At 63.0% G+C, this 17,912-nt stretch overlaps 1 protein-coding gene across 1 annotated transcript; it reads right to left on the reverse strand.

Moving 5' to 3' along the window:
• Positions 1 to 4,270: 4,270 nt before the first annotated feature.
• On the reverse strand, positions 4,271 to 16,768 carry DUSP9 (dual specificity phosphatase 9). The gene is given in 6 exon segments (XM_037512776.1): positions 4,271 to 4,384; positions 4,387 to 4,629; positions 4,868 to 5,317; positions 6,377 to 6,758; positions 11,887 to 12,012; positions 16,751 to 16,768. Coding segments are annotated over 6 exon segments (1,299 nt in total). The 3' UTR covers positions 4,271 to 4,304.
• Positions 16,769 to 17,912: the final 1,144 nt, after the last annotated feature.

A 17,912-nucleotide genomic window follows, 5' to 3' on the forward strand; every position in this document is an offset into this window, starting at 1 on the left:
CCTTTACTAGTTTGGAAATAGTACACTATTGCCTTAGTAGCTACTCTAGAAAATGTATCTTAGCAAAGCTTAAAGCTGTTCAGTTCTGACACGGCAGTGAGGGAATCACTCAAGTACGGACTCACCCTTCTGCCATACGCAACTGGAAACTTAGCAACATACATGAATCAAGTATTTTCAGATGGTGGAGTCATAAATTAGACCCTGTGGTACCTGAAAGAAAGGAAATAAAGCAGGCGAACCCCACCACCCATCATTTCTGACAGAGGTGGAAGAAACATAAAAAGTGACCTGTAATGATACAAAACAGCCAATAAAAACAGGCCCAGCAGAGTTCCAGGAGCTGGTCCCACATGTGAAGCGAGCTGAAAAATCATCACTCTCCTTGTTTCTACTGAAGGATGGAAGGCACAAGGCAAAGCACCGCTCCAAAAACAGGAGACCCAGATAGACAGATACAGAGAATCACAATTTACCAGGGTTAAACCCACAAATAGAAAACTTGTGCTTTCATTGATTAATTACTGAGACTCAGTGTGCACAAGTGTGATAGTTAAAAACTCTAAGGCGACTGACTGATCTTAGGGAGATTCCTCCACTTTTGTGAGTTTTACCTTCAGAAACCCTACCAAGTTTTCACAGTGAGGAGCAGAGAGAAATTTCCTCATGCCAGAAAGCAGGGGAGGGGCAAAGTAGACTTGTGAAATACACCAGAGCATTCTGTTCTTAACAAAGTGCATTCTCAACAGAAACTTTCACACCAGAACCTGACCTATTGGGGTTTTATCAGAATCTAGCAGACCTGAGGGAAGAGAAATGCCCAAACTCTGGCCTCCTGTAGCCACCGTATCCCACCTTAGCGGGAGTGAGGGGCACTGAAAAGCCCTTGGTGAAATTCACAGCCAAGAGTCAGAGGCTCACCAGAAGACTGACAGGTCCCCCGCCTCGCCACCATTTTACTAACAGCCTATTGACCACAGTTCCTTTTAATTTTGCACATTGTACCTGACTTTCTACAAAGAATTACAAGGCATACCAAAGGGCAAAAAACACAGTTTAAAGAGACAGAGCAGACATCAGAACCAAACTCAGATATAGCAAAATGTTGGAATTTTCAGAACAGAAATTTAAAATTCTGTGATAAGTATGTTAAAGGCTCTAATGGAAAAAAGTAGACAACATATAAGAACATGGCCATGATTGGTTGCAAAGGAAGATGGGAAATAAAATTTTTAGCTGAATGCCAGATACCCTATTAACCATTGGGAAATTTATTTCTAAAAGAAGAAAGGAGAGTATAGAAACTAGGGGACACTTCGTGTCTTCCCCAGTGTTTTTCATAAATTTTGGAACAGTCCTTAGCCATTGTCTCTTCAAACATTGCATATTTCTATTCTCTTTCATTTTTTTTCTTCTAGAAATCCAACTAAATATATGTGTGTTCTCAATTTATCTCTTTATCTCTCTGGAGTGCATTCTGGGCAATTTAATCTTCCAATTCACAAATTCTCTCTTTGGCTCTCTCGGGCACTACTCCCTCTGGACCACCTCATCTGGAACTTTTTTTTTTTAAGATTTATTTTATTTGTTTATGCATACAAGAACTGGGGTACAGGCCAGAGGTGTTGGGGGTGGGAGTGAGAGGATTCACCAGAGACAGAGTGGGGAGCAGAACAGGCAGATCTACTGAAATCCACTACTGAGGGGAGCAGCGGGGAGACAAGAGATATCTGCTGCGCCCTATGGGTCAGCTCCCTGGCCTGGGATGGAACTCGTGCTGCAGAGGGTGCTGATAACTTCATAGCACTGAGACTTTAATCCCTTGTGCCACCAGGGAGGCCCTCATCTGGAAATTTTGTGTATTTATTTAAGATTTATTTATTTTATTTGTACAAGAGCTGGGGTACAGGCCAGATGCGTGGGAGGGTGAGAGGATTCACCAGAGACAGAGCGGGGAACAGAACAGGCAGACTGACAAAATACACTGCTGAGGGGAGCAGCTGGCGAGACAGGAGAGGTCTGCTCGCCATGTGGGACCCTCGCCGGCCGGCTGGGATGGAACCGGCGCTGCCGAGGCTGCAGACAGCTTCACAGCGTGGCGCTCAACCACCTGCGCCACCAGGGGAGGCCCTCATCTTGAAATTTTAAAAAAGAAATTTTATTAATGTCATAAGCTTCAGTGTTTTTATTGGACTGTTACAATCTAAGTAAAATCTGTGTGCAGGCTGATCAGAGGCAGCTTCAACACAAACCCAGGAGCTGCCCCACCAACCAGGTCACTGCTCCCAAGTGCCCCTGTGAGAGGGATTCTGAAGTGTCCATTGCTGTATGCCTGGACCATTCCAAACTGAAGTTTTTGCTGTGGTTATAAATTCTCAGGGGCAACATTTTCCCTTTTAAGAAAACTTGCCGCCAGGTTCAAGGCGAGGATAAGCAGACACCTTCACCTCTTTTGGGGGGCATTTTCTTTCTAGGTCACCAATTGCAGTGGTTTGCTGGTGCTGCTATAGCAATGTACCACAAACGCGGTGGTCTCCAGCAACACAACGGATGGTCCTACAGCTCTAGAGGTCAGAGATCCGAAACAGATCTCCCTGGGCTCAAATCTCAACATTGGTAAGGCTGCGTTCCTCGACGACAGGCACGGAGGACTGTTGCCTGGCCGTTTGCGGCTGTGAGAGGCCGCCCGTGTTCCTTGGCCCTTTCGGCCGTCTCCGCGGCCAACAGCGGGTCTTCCCATCTTCGTCTGACTCTGGCCATCCCATCCTTCTCTCTCCGCTGCCCCTCTTGCCCTGAGAGGGGTGCCTGCAACGGCCTTTAGGCTTCCCTGGGAAACCCACGGCAGTTTTCCCGTATGAGGTCCTGGATTTGATTCCCAGGGCCTGGGGATTAGGGGTGACCATTTTTTGTGTGTTGGGGACATTCTGCTAGCACACCTATTGACAGCATTGTCCTTCAGGAATCCTGGCTTTGTGTGGGAGCCCAGCTGGGGTCTCCCGGTTCCCGTGGTGGGAAGAGCGTGTTCAAGGAGGCGGGGGGGCGGGGGGCGAGGCTGCTGCCTCTGCTCCTGGACTGGCGCCGACCCCACAGCGGGTCACCCCGTGCCCATGGAGGCGTCTTCTTATTTGCCCTCACCTCAGCCATTCATTCCACCCTGTCTTCAGATTTCACCCTGTATTTTAGGGGTTTGGGACCAGAAGGGTTTCTCTGAACATGTGGCCCACATTTCTCACAAAGCCCCACTGCGAAGTTCCACATGTGGTCAGTGGAAGGCCACGGAGCCGCCTGACCGCGCGGGTGCCCTTGTTCCTCTCCTGCTTGGGCCTCTCTCCTGCTCCCGTCAGCTCCTACGGCTCGGCTCCTACTTCCAGGCCCGTCCCACCCCCCAACGCTGGCCCCTGCTCCCCGCTCTCTGCACAGTGGCAGCGGCATCCTTTACTGCCTCATGGCTCTGTTTACCAGCCCCCCTCCTCAGGCCCTCAGGAGAGCAGAAGCCTCTCTGGCTCACGGCTCTGTCTGGTCCCAAGCGATCTAGGGCACAGATAGGGGCTCCATGAGTCCAGACCGAATGGGCCTCTTGGTCAGAGAGGTTGGGGTGACAGGCAGGGTGGGTGCCACATGGGAAATGATGTGGGGGAGGTGTGGGGGAGGCATGGCACTTGAGTCCCTGAGCAGCCCAGCACCCTTCCTTCGCAGGCCCCCCGGCCCACCTTCTCCCAGACCCTTCGAGGCGCTCAGGAAGCAGCTCCCCTCTGCCCTGTGTGACACAGCATCTGCCCAGGGACGGCGGAAGCACTGCCGTGGGGACCGCTGGTCCTGGGCCGTGTGTGTAAGGCAGCTAGTGTGCAGCTGCGACCCTCCTGGACAATAGCCACGGGGACTGGGAAGGGTCTGGGGAGCTCCATGCTGTGGCCAGAGCAGGGACGTTCTCTTCCTGTAAAGGGAAGCGCAGGGCTCCTGGCCTGGGGACCCCACCCCAACTCCCCTCCAAAGAAAAAGTCAGAGTCACAGAAGAGGCAGGTTTGGAGCGTGGTTCCGCCCGAAAGTGGCGCGGGTCAGACCCGTGGGCCCGGGCCGGCCCTTAGGCACGTTTAATAGGATTCCCGAGGGTGATTCAAGTGGGAAGAATGGGTCTCCCCTCGGCCGCCCTGGAGACAGGAGGAGGCGGCAAGGCCCAGCCTCTCCCCACAGCCCCTGCATGAGGTATTGCGCGATCCCCCCCCCCTTATGGCTGAGCCCCCTCCCGCCTGCCTGTCCCCCAGCACATGGGTGGTCGGGAGCACCCATTGGGGGTGGGGTGAGGCCTAGGTGGGGTCCAGCTCGAAGACACCATCGCTGGTGGGGGTGGTGAAGAAGGAGGGGGGGTTAGAGGCAGCCGACTCCCCCCCCCGCTGCCCTGCGCCCCGGAGCGCCTCTCCTCCAGCCGCAGGCTGCGCTCGAAGTCCAGCAGCTGCCCCATGAAGTTGAAGTTGGGCGAGACGTTGGACTTCTTCCTCTTGACCAGGTCGTAGGCGTCATTGAGCGAGAGGCGGAGCTTCTGCATGAGGTAGGCCACGGTGACGGTGACAGAGCGGCTGACGCCCGCCAGGCAGTGAACGAGCACCCCGCAGTTCTGGGACATAGCCTCATCTAGGTGGGGACAGGGTGGGAGCCCGGGACCCCCAAAGGTCAGCGTGAGACGCAGACCCCACCCTGCCTTCCAGCCAGAGGCCCCAGCGGTCTAGCCTGGGAGCCAGCCACCGGTGGTGTCTGGGCGCGGCCCCTGCTCCCCCTCAGGTGGGCCGTCCCAGGGGAGGAGGCCTGGTGAGGGGGGGGGGAGAAAGGGGGAGGGCCAGGATCCCGAGGGGGAGGCAGGTGGGGGGCTCACCGATGAAGGCGATGGCCTCAGGGAAGAACTGGGACAGGTTCTGGCTCCAGTGGTCAGAGATGGGGATCTGCTTGTAGTGGAAGCCGCCATTCTGCTCGAAGAGGTTAGGGAGGTTGGGGGTGACATTGAGGATGTAGCGGATGCCCAACTTGGCTAAGCTCTCCACGTTGGCCGAATCTCGGGCACTGCCCAGGTAGAGGTTGGGCAGAATCTGGACGGGGAAGGAGGGCAGCAGCCCCATTGGGGGGGGCGTGGTGCCTTCCGAATCCAGGCCACAGCTCATGGGGTCACGGTCGGGCTCCGACTCTGCATCTGAGCAGTCAGAGGCCAGGCACAGGCCCCCCAGCCCCACCACTGGGCTGGGCATCAGGACTGCTCCTGGGCCACCTCGGCTGTTGAGGCTGGTCTCACACAGGTGAGGGCACTCGGCCTGGAATCTGCTGAAGCCACCTGGGAGGGCAGAGGAGGAGGGACTTGCTGATTCGACACTCAGGCACCCCTGGCTGGGGATAGGGAACTGACCCCACACTACCCAGGATGTCCCCCCACAAAACTTGAAAGCTAGCTGCCCAGCCACCCTGTCCAGCACTGTCGGCCACTCCTCTGGACAGCAAGTGTCCACTGCAGCCGTGGGGGGCGCAAGAAGCTGGGCCCAGGCAGTCACCCAAAGAGGGTCTTACACCCCCAGGACTGGGTTGAGGCAGATGTTAGGGTTCAACAGGGTTGACATCTCTAGTTAGCCTGGGGAACAGCTACTGGCAGGTAAACAAGAGGGAAGACTCAGATGGGATCCAGTTTGGCCAGAAGGCCCAGAGGGCAGGGGGCCAGGCCAAAGACATCTCTGGGCTCTCTTTGGGGACTAAAAGGGACCCGGGGAGGTGGGGAGCCTGGGAGAGAGTGTGACACTGCCCTGGAAGGTTCCAAGCCCCAGGAAATGCGCACTTCAGCTACAGGTGACTCTCATGGTTCCCCAGCAGGGCCAGGGGGCTTAGGGATGTTTGCGGGGGATGAGTCCAATGCCCTCCTCAGAGGGGAGGTGGGGTCAGCCGGCTGTGCAGGTTCGGGGAAACCGGACCCACCCAGACTTCTGGGAGTGTGTGGGCAGTGCTCAGGCAGCTGGGAGCCTTCAGCCTGCCTCCCCTCCTCCCCCAGCCCTGCCACCACTGCCTTCTGCTTCTCTCCTCCCCCTCTTCCAGAGCCTCTGCAGGGTAGGAGTTGCCCACCGGTGCCCCTGACTGCTTGCCTGTGCCAGGGGAGGTGAGCGTACCTTCCCTCCCTTGGTACTTTGCTCCCCCGCATCCCTTAAGTGAGGCCATGTCAGCCCAATCCCCCCATTTCCCGGACTCCAAAGCTGGGACTCCCAAGGGCGAAGGACTTGCCCAAGGTCATGCTGGCCAGGGCCTCTCCCCTCCACTTTTGACAAAAAGAGGCGGGGCCTGCCCAAGGTCAAAAGAACCCCGAACACCCTCGGAAAGTGGGGCCCTGCCTCTGGCCCCGGCCCGCACCTACCCTGCAGGTAGTATGCCAGGTAGCCCTCCTCCCGCAGCTTCTGGAGCAGGGTGCCCAGCACCGACTCGGCCTCCCACTCCTCGGCCTCGGCCTCGGCCTCCCCGAGCCGGCGCCGGCCCCCGCCCTGGTCGTACAGGAGCACCGGGGCGGGCGGGGGCGGCTGCAGCGGCGGCCCCGGCAGCAGCGCGCGCACCGACAGGCTCCCCCGCCGCAGGCGGCGCAGCAGCAGCGCGGGCAGGGCCACGCTCAGCGCCCCGCCGATGCGCGCCGCCTCGTACAGCTCGCGGCTGCGGCAGTCCAGGAGCAGGAGTCGCGGCCGCGGGGGCGACAGCTCCCGGCGCAGCCACAGGCACGAGCGGCCCAGGCCTCCATGGGCTCGCGGCTCCGGTCACGTCGGGTCGCCGGCGCTGCGGAGAGAGGGAAGGCGCGGCGTGAGCAGCGGGCGCGGGCCGAGGGGGCCAGGACGAGCGTGCCCGGGTCCGGCAGAGACACCCTGCGGCGCGCGGTCCTTCTCTCGCGCCCCTCCCGTGGCGAGGTCACGTAGAAAGTGGCCCGGTGCGCCCCAAGAAGATACCCGAGGCGGCCGCGCGGGCGCCCGGCGCCGCTCCCTCCCGCGAGTGTGAGGGCTCCTCCAGAAGGGGAAGGCCAGGCTCCAACGACCCCCGCGAGGGCCCCGGGGCCCTCCCCAGCCCCTCCCGGGGGCGCCCCGGCCCCGGCCCCCTCCGTCCGCGCCCACACACTCTCTTGCGTCTCCCGCGCGGCGCGCCCTCGCTCGCTCCCAGGCTCCCACTTGGGCCGCGGTGCGCGGGGCCGTGTGGGCCCAGGGCCGAGATGTCCCCCCCAGGCCGCGCTAGTCCCGGGATACAGGCAAGCTGGAGGGGGTGGGCCCGGCGGAGCCAGGCCTTCCCCAGCCCAGCCAGCCCAGGTGCCCCCGGGGGAGGAGAAAACAAAAGGCGAGACCTGGAGCGAGCTCGGGCGGCGGGCTGCCACGCGCGGACATTCCGGCCACGGCCTCCGCCACCGCGGGACGCGGTGCACGGTCCCAGGCCCTGGGCCGGGAGGGGCGGGGCGGCAAGCGGGCGCGCACGTGCGAGCCGAGTACCGCGCCCCGCGCCGGCCTCCAGCCTCCGGCTTCCTGGCCGCGAGACCCAGCTTCCACCTTGGAAGCCGCTGCCTCGCGCCGCGGAGTTGCCTTTGGAGGGAGGGGCGGGGCGCGGGGGCGGGCTCAGGGGGGCAGCGAGCCAACGGGTGGCAGTGAACAAGGGCGGGTGGGCCCCCCGCAAGTGGCGCGCTGAGCTGGGGCTTCCACCCAGGCGGGACCAGCCAGGGCAGAGGCCAAGGGCAGGTCAGGGGCCCAGCAGGGGACCAGCCGCAGCTCCCCTGGCCGGCGCCAGTCGGGCCCCTGGAGACAGGGGGAGGGGTGGGGACAAGAGCCCAGGCCCCTGCCCCAGAGGCTGCCTCCAGCCAAACTTGAAGGGTGCCTTGGATGGTCACGTCCTCTCACTGGACTTCAGTGGCCCCATCTGTCTAATGGGCCGGTCACCGCTGCCACCTTGGGTGGTGAAATCACCAGCAGGAGAAAGGACACCCAGAAATCTGGCTGCCTGCTGCCCAGAGTGCTGCTTCAGGCTGGAGCGCAGGGGCTGGGGAGGCAGAGGGCAGCTTCTGGACCCCCACCCCCCAAAGGCTTCCAGGGCACAGGCTGGGTGAAAAGGCCAGGAGCTCTGAGCTCCGAATCCTGAACTGGGCCACTCTGCTCTGATCACAGGACCGAGGCTGGCGGTCACCCTGGCTCCCCCGCTGCCTCCTCCCTCAGCAGCAGCCAAGAAGTTTCAATTTACATCTGTCTCACATCTGGACTCTCCCTCTGCCCCTGTACTGGTGAGGACTTGCATTCCTCCAGCTCTTGACCAGCTTACCATCAGGACTTCCAAAGTCTCCAAGCCTGTCTGCCTCAACCACCCTCTGCCCTGCCTTGTGCCAGAACATTTGTTCAGCAAAGGCTGGGGGCCTCCATACCTTCCATGGACACACGCTGATGAGCTGGAAGAACGTGCAGGGTCCCTGCTCACTCGGCACTCCCAGGCTAGGAGGACAGGTCAGGAATAAAAAGGGAGACGAGCAAGGTAATCCTGGGTGATAGGGCGGAGACAGTGCAGGGGGCGGGGGGGAGGCCTCTAACGCCTGCCCAGCGGCCCTCCTCCGCTTAAACCCCATCTAAAGCAAAGAACAGAGTTGAAGGGAAATGTACAACAGATAAGATAAAGCTCATACAAATTAATCAAAAGGTTAAGACTCCGATAGATAAATGGGCAAAGAACCAGAAAAGACTGCATGAAGGAGGGAAACGCAGCCCTGGGCAGGCGCTGGGGGGAGGGCTCAGCCTGGGCCTGGAAGGAAAGCAAATGGCCAAGACGAGCGAGCACCGGAAAGCAAGGTCACACTTTCCACGTGGGAGAAGAGGAAGACCTTCTCCAAAGCAGAGCACCCAGTCCTGGCCAGTACCATTTACCTCGAGGACTAGAGACAGGGTGTGGCCCTTTTGGAAACTGAAAATGTGCATCCAGGGCTAGAAACAGATGAGCACCTCCAGGCTGCCTCTGGAATGCACCCCCAGGAACCAAGTAAGTGAAGGCAGAGCCAGGGGCCAGGCAGAGCTAGATGGACCCCAGAGCAGGGCTCCCGAGGAGTGAGAAACGCCGCCACTGGCAGGCCGGTCTGGAAGAGCTAAGGTCAGCCAGGCCATCGGGCTCCTTTCAAGAACCAGAGCCGGATGAGAAACCTGGGCAGCAATGCTGGGAAAGAGGGAGGTTCCAGAGAGCCAGGCTGCTCTGGGGCCGCCAGTCCCTCTCCCTCCCCAGCCCAGTGGGCAGGCAGCCTGGGCTTCATCTCTGGCCACCAGCCACCATGTCTGCACCCTGGGGTGTGCCCCATTGCCTGCATCCAGGGGCCTCAGGCAGCCGGTTCCTGTCCCCCCGCAGCCCCCTGCCTGAGCCTTCTCTGCAGCCCATTCAGATTTTGCTCCTATTTCAGTCCCCCCGACCCTCCAGGTGCCGTCCTCCAGGCAGCCTTCCAGTCTCCTTGGCCAATCTGCAGCCTCCCTTCTCTATGCTCCAGCGACCTTATTCCCTGAGGCTGTGAGACCCAAGAGCTGCACTTGCTCCCTCCTGCTCTCAGGCTGGGACTCTGTCTTCCAGCTTCCTTCTCACGGGCCCCAGCTCCCAGAGGCAGAGGTGGGCTGCCGTGAGCACCGAGTCAGGGTTCCCTTCAGCCCTGATGCAGCGGTGGGCAGGACCTTGGGCTGGACAGGGTGGAAGGCACCAAAGGGTTCTGCCTCGTGCCAGCCTGGTGTGTGTAGCTTGGCCGCCTCGTGGGCAGTGGGGGTGGCTGTGGCCAGAAGGGATGTGGGGAGGCACAGGCCCCAACTGCCCTGTCTTGGGGGCTCAGTGTGGTTGGAGAGAGGGTCACCACTTGGGGTGCCCAAGCATACTTTCTGGAAAGGGGTCCCTGGCGGTGGTGACAGGAGTAGGACTGGGGAGAGGAGGCTGGGGAGGAGGCAACTTCTGCAATGCTGAAGGCAGAGGGCGGCTGGGCCCTAGACCCCCCTGTCCCCCACCCCATCCCCACCCCTGGGCTGGCGTCAGGATTTGCAGCTGAGGACTGGCTCCCCATCACCCTGCTCCAGACCCTGCCGACACGCCCTCCGCGGGAGCCCCGCTTCAGTCTCCAAAGTGAGCGCTCACAGCCCGCGCCAGCAGCAGGACAGACGAACCTGTTGCTGCCTCCGCACTGCAGGGCTGAGCGCAGCCAAGCCCCCCTCCCCCGACCCTGCCGGGTGCCCTGCCCTCGGGCCCCCTGCAGCGCCAGCTCTGGGCATCGGCCCCGCCCCCAGTTGCTCCCCTGGTGGGCTGGGGGTGGGGCAGGCCGCACGCACGCCGCAGGGTGGGCGTCCTCGGCCTCCGCGGGCCAGTGCCCCTTGGAGGCCGCGGGCGAGGCCGCCCGTCCTAGGTCCCGCCCGCGCCGGTTGCGCCCTGTGGTCTCCAGGAGCCTCCGGAAAACGGTGCCCCTCCTCTCCCTTCAGCCGCCACCCCCTGAAATCACGGTTCCCGCCGGGTTCCCCGCGGGGCGAAACGGCAGGATTTCGGCTGTCGCGGCCGGGTCACATGGCCGGGAGCGCAACTCCCAGCGACAGCGTTCCTGCCAAATCCAGTGTCTTTTCCAGCAAGTGCACTCTCCGCCGGGGACACTTTCTGCTTTTTCCTGCTCGTCTCCTCCTCGCGTGCCTGGGAGCGGCTCCAAGGCGGGGGCCGGGTGTGTGCCCAGCCACGGGCCGCCGTGGTGCCCCCCAGCTCGCAGCAGCAATGCTCAGTAGCAAAGGAGGTGTGAATGAATAAAGCAATTGTTGTCTGAGGGAGCCCTGGGGCGCTGTTCCTGCGTTTGCTCCAGGAGGGCGGGGGTGCTCCCTTCCACCCCAGGCACCAGAGGCACGTGCACAGTTACCCCCAGCACACGCAGGACAGGTGCTGACAGACTTGGGTCCCTGTGGAACCCACCTGCCAGGTGCAGGTCAGATCTCCTGTGCCCCTTCTATCCCAGCTGGACCACCTCCATTTCAGTACGTGCCTCCCCCACCCCCAGAACAGAACCTCAGGTCCCAAGTGACTTCTTTGTCTCTCAAGGAAGAGGCCAACCCTGTCACTGGGGAGACAGAAGGTATGTTTAGGGTGGCATCTGGGAGGGGGGGCTCAGAATGGAAAGCCACTGCTGAAGGTGAGCCAGAGGCTCCTGGCAGGGATGCCACCCAGTGCTGCAGCCTCTAGAGCTGTGCTATGGAGGGGGGGTAGGGACTGGGATTTGCTGGGGGTGGGGGGCTGTTGCCATGGGGTGGGTGTTTGTGAGGACAACGTGAATCAAGCAGGTGTGGGGTTGACTGCAGGCAGAGCTGGGACGCAGGAGGCGTGTCTGGGAGTGGGCCTGGGTGACAGGAGTGGGCAGTGTGGCCAGGGTGTGGGTGAGTGTTGGGGCTTCACTGGGTGGGGTGCACTGCAGTGTGTCTGGGCTGGGGATGTGGGTGGGTGTCTGTAATGAGCATATGGGGAATCGGAGGTGAGCGGGCTGTGAGCTAGTGCAGATCTGGTGGGATGTGCAGGGCGTGTGTGTGTGTGTGTGTGTGTGTGTGTGTGTGTGTGTGTGTGTGTGAGTGTGGCAGGGTTTGGGATGGGTGCCGGCGAGAGTTCGGGACCCTGGTGGGTTGCGACTCAGGGACTGCTGGCGGGTGCACCGCAGAGAGCGGGTCCGCGGCGCTGGCTTGTGCGTGGCGGCAGCCGCGGGAGGTGCACGGGCGGATGTGCGGTGGCAGGACCCCGTGGGTCTCGCAGGGGCGCGTGCGTCAGTACCGTGGGGTGCGCGCCGGCCAGACTTTAGGGGTGCGGGATGGAGGAGCACACGTCGGGGGGCGGCCGGGCGGGTGGGGGTGGGGTGGGGGCCGGGACGCCGGGCGCTCCGCTCACCTCGGTTCGGCTCCGCTCCCCACCGGCTCCGCGCGTCGCGGCCGGGAAGTTCCCGAAGGCTGAGCGGCGGGAAGCGCCACCGCCGCAGCCGCGCAGCGCCACCGGAGCCTCGGGCGGCGGCCTCGCCTGGAGCGGAGGGGCGGCCGCCACCGCTGCGGAGGGAAACTCCAAATCCCGCCCCCGCCGCCGCCTCCTCCCCTGCCGTCGCCGTGCTCTCCGCCCCCTGCCCAGGAGGGGCCCTGTCGCCGCGGCGCGCAGGGGGAGCGGGAGGGGCCGCGGCCTGCCCGGCTTCTTCCTCCGCCTCCCCGCCTCCCCGGCACCCGCTTGCCTGCCTCCCACCTGCCAGCTTCCCGCCTCGCCCGCCACGACCCTTCCTGGGATGCCCCCAACAGCCCCTGGGCCCCAATAGCTCTGCCGCGCGGGGGGTCCCCCAGCTTGGTACCCAGCATGGGGTGGCGGGCCCTGACCCAGGCCTGAGCCGCGGGAGCGTTGCTGCGAAGGGACCCTCCCTTCAAGCGGGCACAACTCGGTCCCCTGCGGCCACTTCCCTGCTTCCGCAGCGGACGGGACACAAGTTCCTGCCGATTGCCCTGCATGGGCCCCACCTTCCAGAACCCCTCCCCACCTCCACCTATCTCCCCCATTCTCCCGTATCAGATTCTGGCTAATACTAAGAACATTTGAGCCTCACTGTCTGCAAGGGGTGGAGCCCAGGCCTTGGGATAGGGCGTGGAGGGGTGTTGTCAGCACCAAAGACCACCAGCAGCCCCACCAAGGGCCTCATTTCGCCTTTACACCAGTTTGCCAGTCGGAGGAGACTTGCTGTTCTCTCTCCAGGTAAACTGAGGCAGTGCTCCCACCACAGAGCCCGTGGGCTCTGGCTGGGCCAGTTCAGAAGCTCATCAGCTGGCGGGACTCAGAGTCTGCGCACAGAGGCAGGCGGGGACAACAGCATGCAGGCCCAGCAGGCCAGGCATGGGACACCAGGCCTCAGCCTGCCAAGGTGCTCAATCATAAGGACCAGCCTGAGGCCAGGGCACCACACTGGCTTCCACCAAGGGTCCCGCCATGGCCAGGCTGGCATTACGGGCAGAGATGCAACGCCAGGCTGCCTGGCTTACGTCTGCAGCAGCGCTGAATCCCCCTGAGTCCTTAGCCCGGGTAACACACCAGGACAACTTTCTCTGCAACTCCTCCACTCCCTCGCCTGTACACTCAGGGACAGGGAGAGTGCGCGATCTCCACAGCCCCTCGTAGCTGTCCCACACTTTCCGTGACGTGTGTGTAAGGCAGGGTCCTACTGCCGCCCTGTGCCCGCCCTGGCCTCGGCCCTTTCCAGCCCCAGCGGAAACCAACCCGCTTGGGCTCCTGGGCCTTTCTCGGCTGCACCTGTCCATCGCATGTCTGGTAGGAAGGCTCAAGTGCCCAGGGACCAGTCTGTCCTCATGCTCCCTCTCAGCAGCAGGGCTTGGGGGCCAGTGGGGAGCAGGGCTTGGCCTTCCCTGAACACAAATGCCACCGCGTCAGCGGAAGGGCCCTTGCGCCTGCCCTGCCCTGGACCCTGCCTCCGGTTGTCCTGGAGCTCAGGGTCTCTGCTGAGTAACCCACTCTGACAGAAGTTGGCTTCCACTCCCCAGTGGTCCATCCAGCGGGGCAGGGTCAACCTCCGGTGCCCTGGAGCTGTGCCCACGGCTGAGCGCTCAGTTGCCTTGGGAAAAGCTGGGAGAGCTGACTCACAGGAGTTTCTGGAAAGATTGGAAAACTAACTCCCTTCCCCCCATCCTGTGCTTTAGTCACTCGGGGCTGAAAGGTTATAGGAGGAAAACTGGGGTTGAATAAGGCTGATCCTCAGCCTTGCAAAGGCCCCCCGCCCCCAGCCCTCCCTCTCCAGGCGACCAGACACTCCAGTGCTAGAGAGAAGGAAGCAAATGGTCAGGCCTTCTGGGAGCCTGGCAGCTCTGGGACACAGGGCCTCCCTCCTGTCCCGGGAGCCTCTCTTGGCTAGTAAGGACTGCCCGGCCTGTGCCTTACTTGGGGCCGAGGCATAGCATGGAGAACTTTCTCAAGGAGGACCTGAGAGGGAGGCCCACCTTGTACGCAGACATCGTGCTGCACCTCCACTTCCACTCGCGTCCTGATGGAAACCTCGGGGCGAGTGACCGTTGGCTCTCTGTTGTCCCACCCCCTTGTCTAGCTAAAACCCCACATCACTCAGCGATGTCCCAGGACCTTCCTGGGGCAAGGTGGAGGGGCAGAAGAGTAAGAGGGGCAGTAAGTAAGAGCTGGGCAGCGCCTCGCCCAGCTCTTACACCCTGCGGCATGGCGGGCCGTTGGCTGCAGGGGTCACTACTTGTTAAGACACTTTTTTTCAGGTCCCAACTCTGGGCCACTATCCAGGCCAGCAAAGCCATGCAGAGGCCCAGCCCCTTGTGTCCCTGCATGGAGACCCTGCTTCCTTCTGGGCGCTGGCATTGAGCGCGTGCATATGTGCACGCCTGGGCAACCGGTGAGTCCTACCGAGAGCAATGTCTGCAGCCGAAGTCCTTTGCTCACATGACAGCCGCCGTCCAGCCGCCATGGCCCCTCGGCTGGGTGACAGGTCCTCTGCTCTGTGATCTGCTCGGCCTGCTCTCTGCTCCTCCCCCATGCAAAGTGCCTCAGCAGGTGTGTTCTAGATCCATCTCCCTGCCAGTTGCCATGCCTTCAGGAGCACCCTTGTCTCCCAGGGCAGCGCCCAATGCTGCATTCACTGAGGTCAAAGGTGAGAGGCTTGGAGGCAGGAGAGGAGAGGATGGAGGGGCCCCCAGAGAGCGCCTGTGCTGAGACTGACTTCTGAGGGACAGGAACCTGGAGAGGCATTGACACCCCCATTCCAGGAGGGCTCGGGTTCAATTAGCTGGTCAAACCCCGCGGCTGCGCGGCCTCCCTCTCCTTGTCTTGCCCTCCGGGAAGCAGCGCCCGCGTCTGGACGCGCGCTCCAGATGCCATAGCCCTTCCCTGGGAGGGGCCCGGCGCCCACGGGCTGGACAAGCAAAGGGGGCCAAGAGCGGGGCGAGAGCCGGTGGGGGGGGCCCTCCAGCCCCCTGCCGGTACAAGGGGAGGCAAGCGAGAAGCAGATGGCTTTGGGGTTTGTACCAGCGAGGGCGAGGGCTGAGCGCAGCAGAGGCGAGGGCAGCCGGCGAGGGCGGCGGACGCGCAGGGAGTCGCTCCCCGCTGCAGACCCTGTCCCCCACCAGTGCCCCAATGTGCCTCTCCAAGTGGGTCGTCTTAGGCTGGGAGCTGACACGCCCAGCCCCTCCCTGGCTGCTGCGTCTTCAGGCATCAGGGAGGGGTTCGGGGTCCCACAGGGTCCTCACAGCGTACTCGGAGGGGTCTGCCTCCCTCTATCACAGGGCTCAGCACCTGTCTGACTGCCCTCGGCTCCGGACACCACACTGCACCCCGGCCCGGGCCCCAGCGACTCCCTGCACAGACGGAGGCCTGCACCAGACTGGCTGGGTCGCTTGTGCTGTGGGGTCCGGGTGATGAGCGCCCTCTGTGCACCTCCTGCCCCCTCGTGGAGCCCTCATGGGTGGGGACGTGAGGCCTTCATCCCCTGGGGTGGCTGGGGGATCTCTGCACCCCAGCCCAGACCTAGTCGCTCCCTCCCTTGGGTCACGGGGGCCATGAGCTGGGGGCGCAGAACCCAGAGCAGGGACTGGGGGGGCCAGGTGGCGGCCCCCAAATCTCGTCCGGGTGGTTCGGCTCAGGGTCACTGGCTTAAGCCAACTGTAGCCGCACCCCGTCTCACAGCGGCTGGCGCCTTGGAAGCACAGCGGCCACTGAAGTTCTAGCTCGGGCTTTGCAGGTGCAGGGAGTCCCCGTCGGTAGGACCCTTGCGGAGTAACCCTTGCGGAGTAACAACGTGCCTGCGCACGTTGGGGTCTTCTGCTTCCAGGGCAGTGAGGGGGTTGCTGAGCCCCGCCAGGCTGTGACTGCGCTGGGGAAGCTGAGGAAATCCAGGCGCTCTCCACCAGCTGGGTCGCAGCCTCCATGGAGGGGCCGGCGGCCCTTGCAGTTGGCAGCCCCACCAGCCCCGCCAGGGTCAGGAGGGAGCGCGGCCGCCGCTGTGCACTGGCTGTGGGCGCCGAGCCTGCAGGCACCCGCCGCAGAGGCGGCCTCAGTCCAGTCAGGCCCGCCAGGGTGGGCCCCGGGCTGTGGCTCCAGGGCGACGCACGTGCTCGGCAGCTGGCATGGCCCGGCCCAGAAGGGGCTTCTCCTCTGCGCCCCCTCGCCCCACCCTCCTCTGGCAGCCGCAGCTCCTGCTGCCCCCTCCCCACTTTCCTGCTGGAGGAGAGGCTTGCAGCAAGGAAGGCGCAGGATATTTCTGCCAAGTCTACGGGGATTTTCCCGTCTAAATTTAGAGAGTAGCTATTACCCGCAGTACCTGCTCCCGCGCTGGTAACTCATCTGCAGCCCGAGAGCCCCGGCCAGGAGAGGCGCGCGCCAGCAGCTGTGCCCCCACTCTTCGGGGCTCAGGGTGGCCCCTGGGCAGGGGCTGGCGGGAAGGTCAAGGACATCCACGCAGGTGGGGAGCCCTGGCCCAGAGGCACGCAGCCGGCCCTCCGCGCTGGCCCCTCTGCGGGGGATGTGCTGAGCCCACGGCCAGGGTCCTCCCCGTCCTGGCGCTGATGACGGGGTGATTGTCTCCAGAGCCAGCTCCCTCTGTCACCACCTGCCCCTGCTCGCGGCCTCCTGCTGATGCGATGGGGCCTAGTGACACAGATCTGCGGAGCGCTCGTCTCCCGACCAGGTCACCCCCCACTGTGCCACCACTGTCACAGAGAGAGGGGAGGGCACGGGTCACCTCAAAGCTGTCACCGACCTGGAGCAGCGGCCCCATGTCGGCCTCTGAGGCGCTGCTCCGGGGACTCTGTGCAGACCCAGAGGGGACGGGGGCCCGGGGCGCCGACAGCCAGGAGGACCTCCAACCTTCGTGGCGAAGTCACGGCGGCCCGCACGTGCGGCGAGCCCTGCCGCCGACGCTGCTTCGTCTTCCAGGCTCCCTCAGGCCGGTGCCCAAGTCCCCAAGGGCTGTTGCATCCCTGCCAGGACACCGAGAGCCTTCTGAGGGACACACCCCTGCAGCCCAGCTCTCTCGGGAGCTCTGGCCTGTGGGTGCCGGGTGTTTCCCCAAAGCCTCTCCTGCCACGGTGGCCCTCAGCTCCTTCTCGGGGTTTCCCACGTAGGCCGACACCTCCGCCTGCAGGGGCCATCCCACCCCACTCCACCAGCCTTCTGGAGCCCAGTTGGGCCCCACCTTGTCCCCAGGACCTGGCCGCCATGTGGCCTGATACCTGTGTGCGGGGCGGTCCGAGGAGCGCTGCCACTCAATGCCCCGGGCCTCTTGGTTCTGCTCCTAAGACTGGGCTGCTGCCAGCCCGCCGCCAGAGGCAGCCCGCGCACGTGGCCTCCCCGCTCCTGCTGCAACAGTCTCCCCCGTGCCTGCCACGCAGGCCCACGGTCCTGACTGGCTTAGCGCCCCTCTGCTCATTGTCCTGTGCCCCTCGCGCAGACGTCCCCATGCGCTCCCACCCGTGACCTCGGCTCCTTTCCTGGGGTGTGACCATGACGGCACGTCTCGCTCCCCCGCAGCCCCCCCCGGGGGGTGTTGGACGCAGCTCTCTGCCACGCCCCCCCCCCCCCCCGTTGTTGTTTTTGCTGCTCCCACCACCTGAGCTCTTGTGGGCGCGCGGCCGCACCCAGCCCCTCCTCACTGTCAGCGCCTCTGGTCGCCCGGCCGGGCACCCTGCACACAGCGGTGGCGCTGAAAGCTGACACCGCGCACCCTCCTCCCTCAGCGTCCGCAACGGTCCACTGCTGGGACAAAGTCCGAGGGTCACCGCCCGCTCACCTGGACTGTGGGATCCGGCCCCCACCCCAGCCGCTCTCCCAGGACACTCAGCCCAGGCCACCCCCTCACACTCTGCAGTGGCTCCAGGTAGCAGACGCCTGCTTCGAAGTGAGGGAGCCTCAGAGGTTCCAGG

The sequence above is a fragment of the Talpa occidentalis genome, unplaced genomic scaffold, assembly GCF_014898055.3.
Source record: "Talpa occidentalis isolate TD23 unplaced genomic scaffold, MPIMG_talOcc4v2.1 talOcc4.15, whole genome shotgun sequence".
Classification (NCBI taxonomy): Eukaryota; Metazoa; Chordata; class Mammalia; order Eulipotyphla; family Talpidae; genus Talpa; species Talpa occidentalis.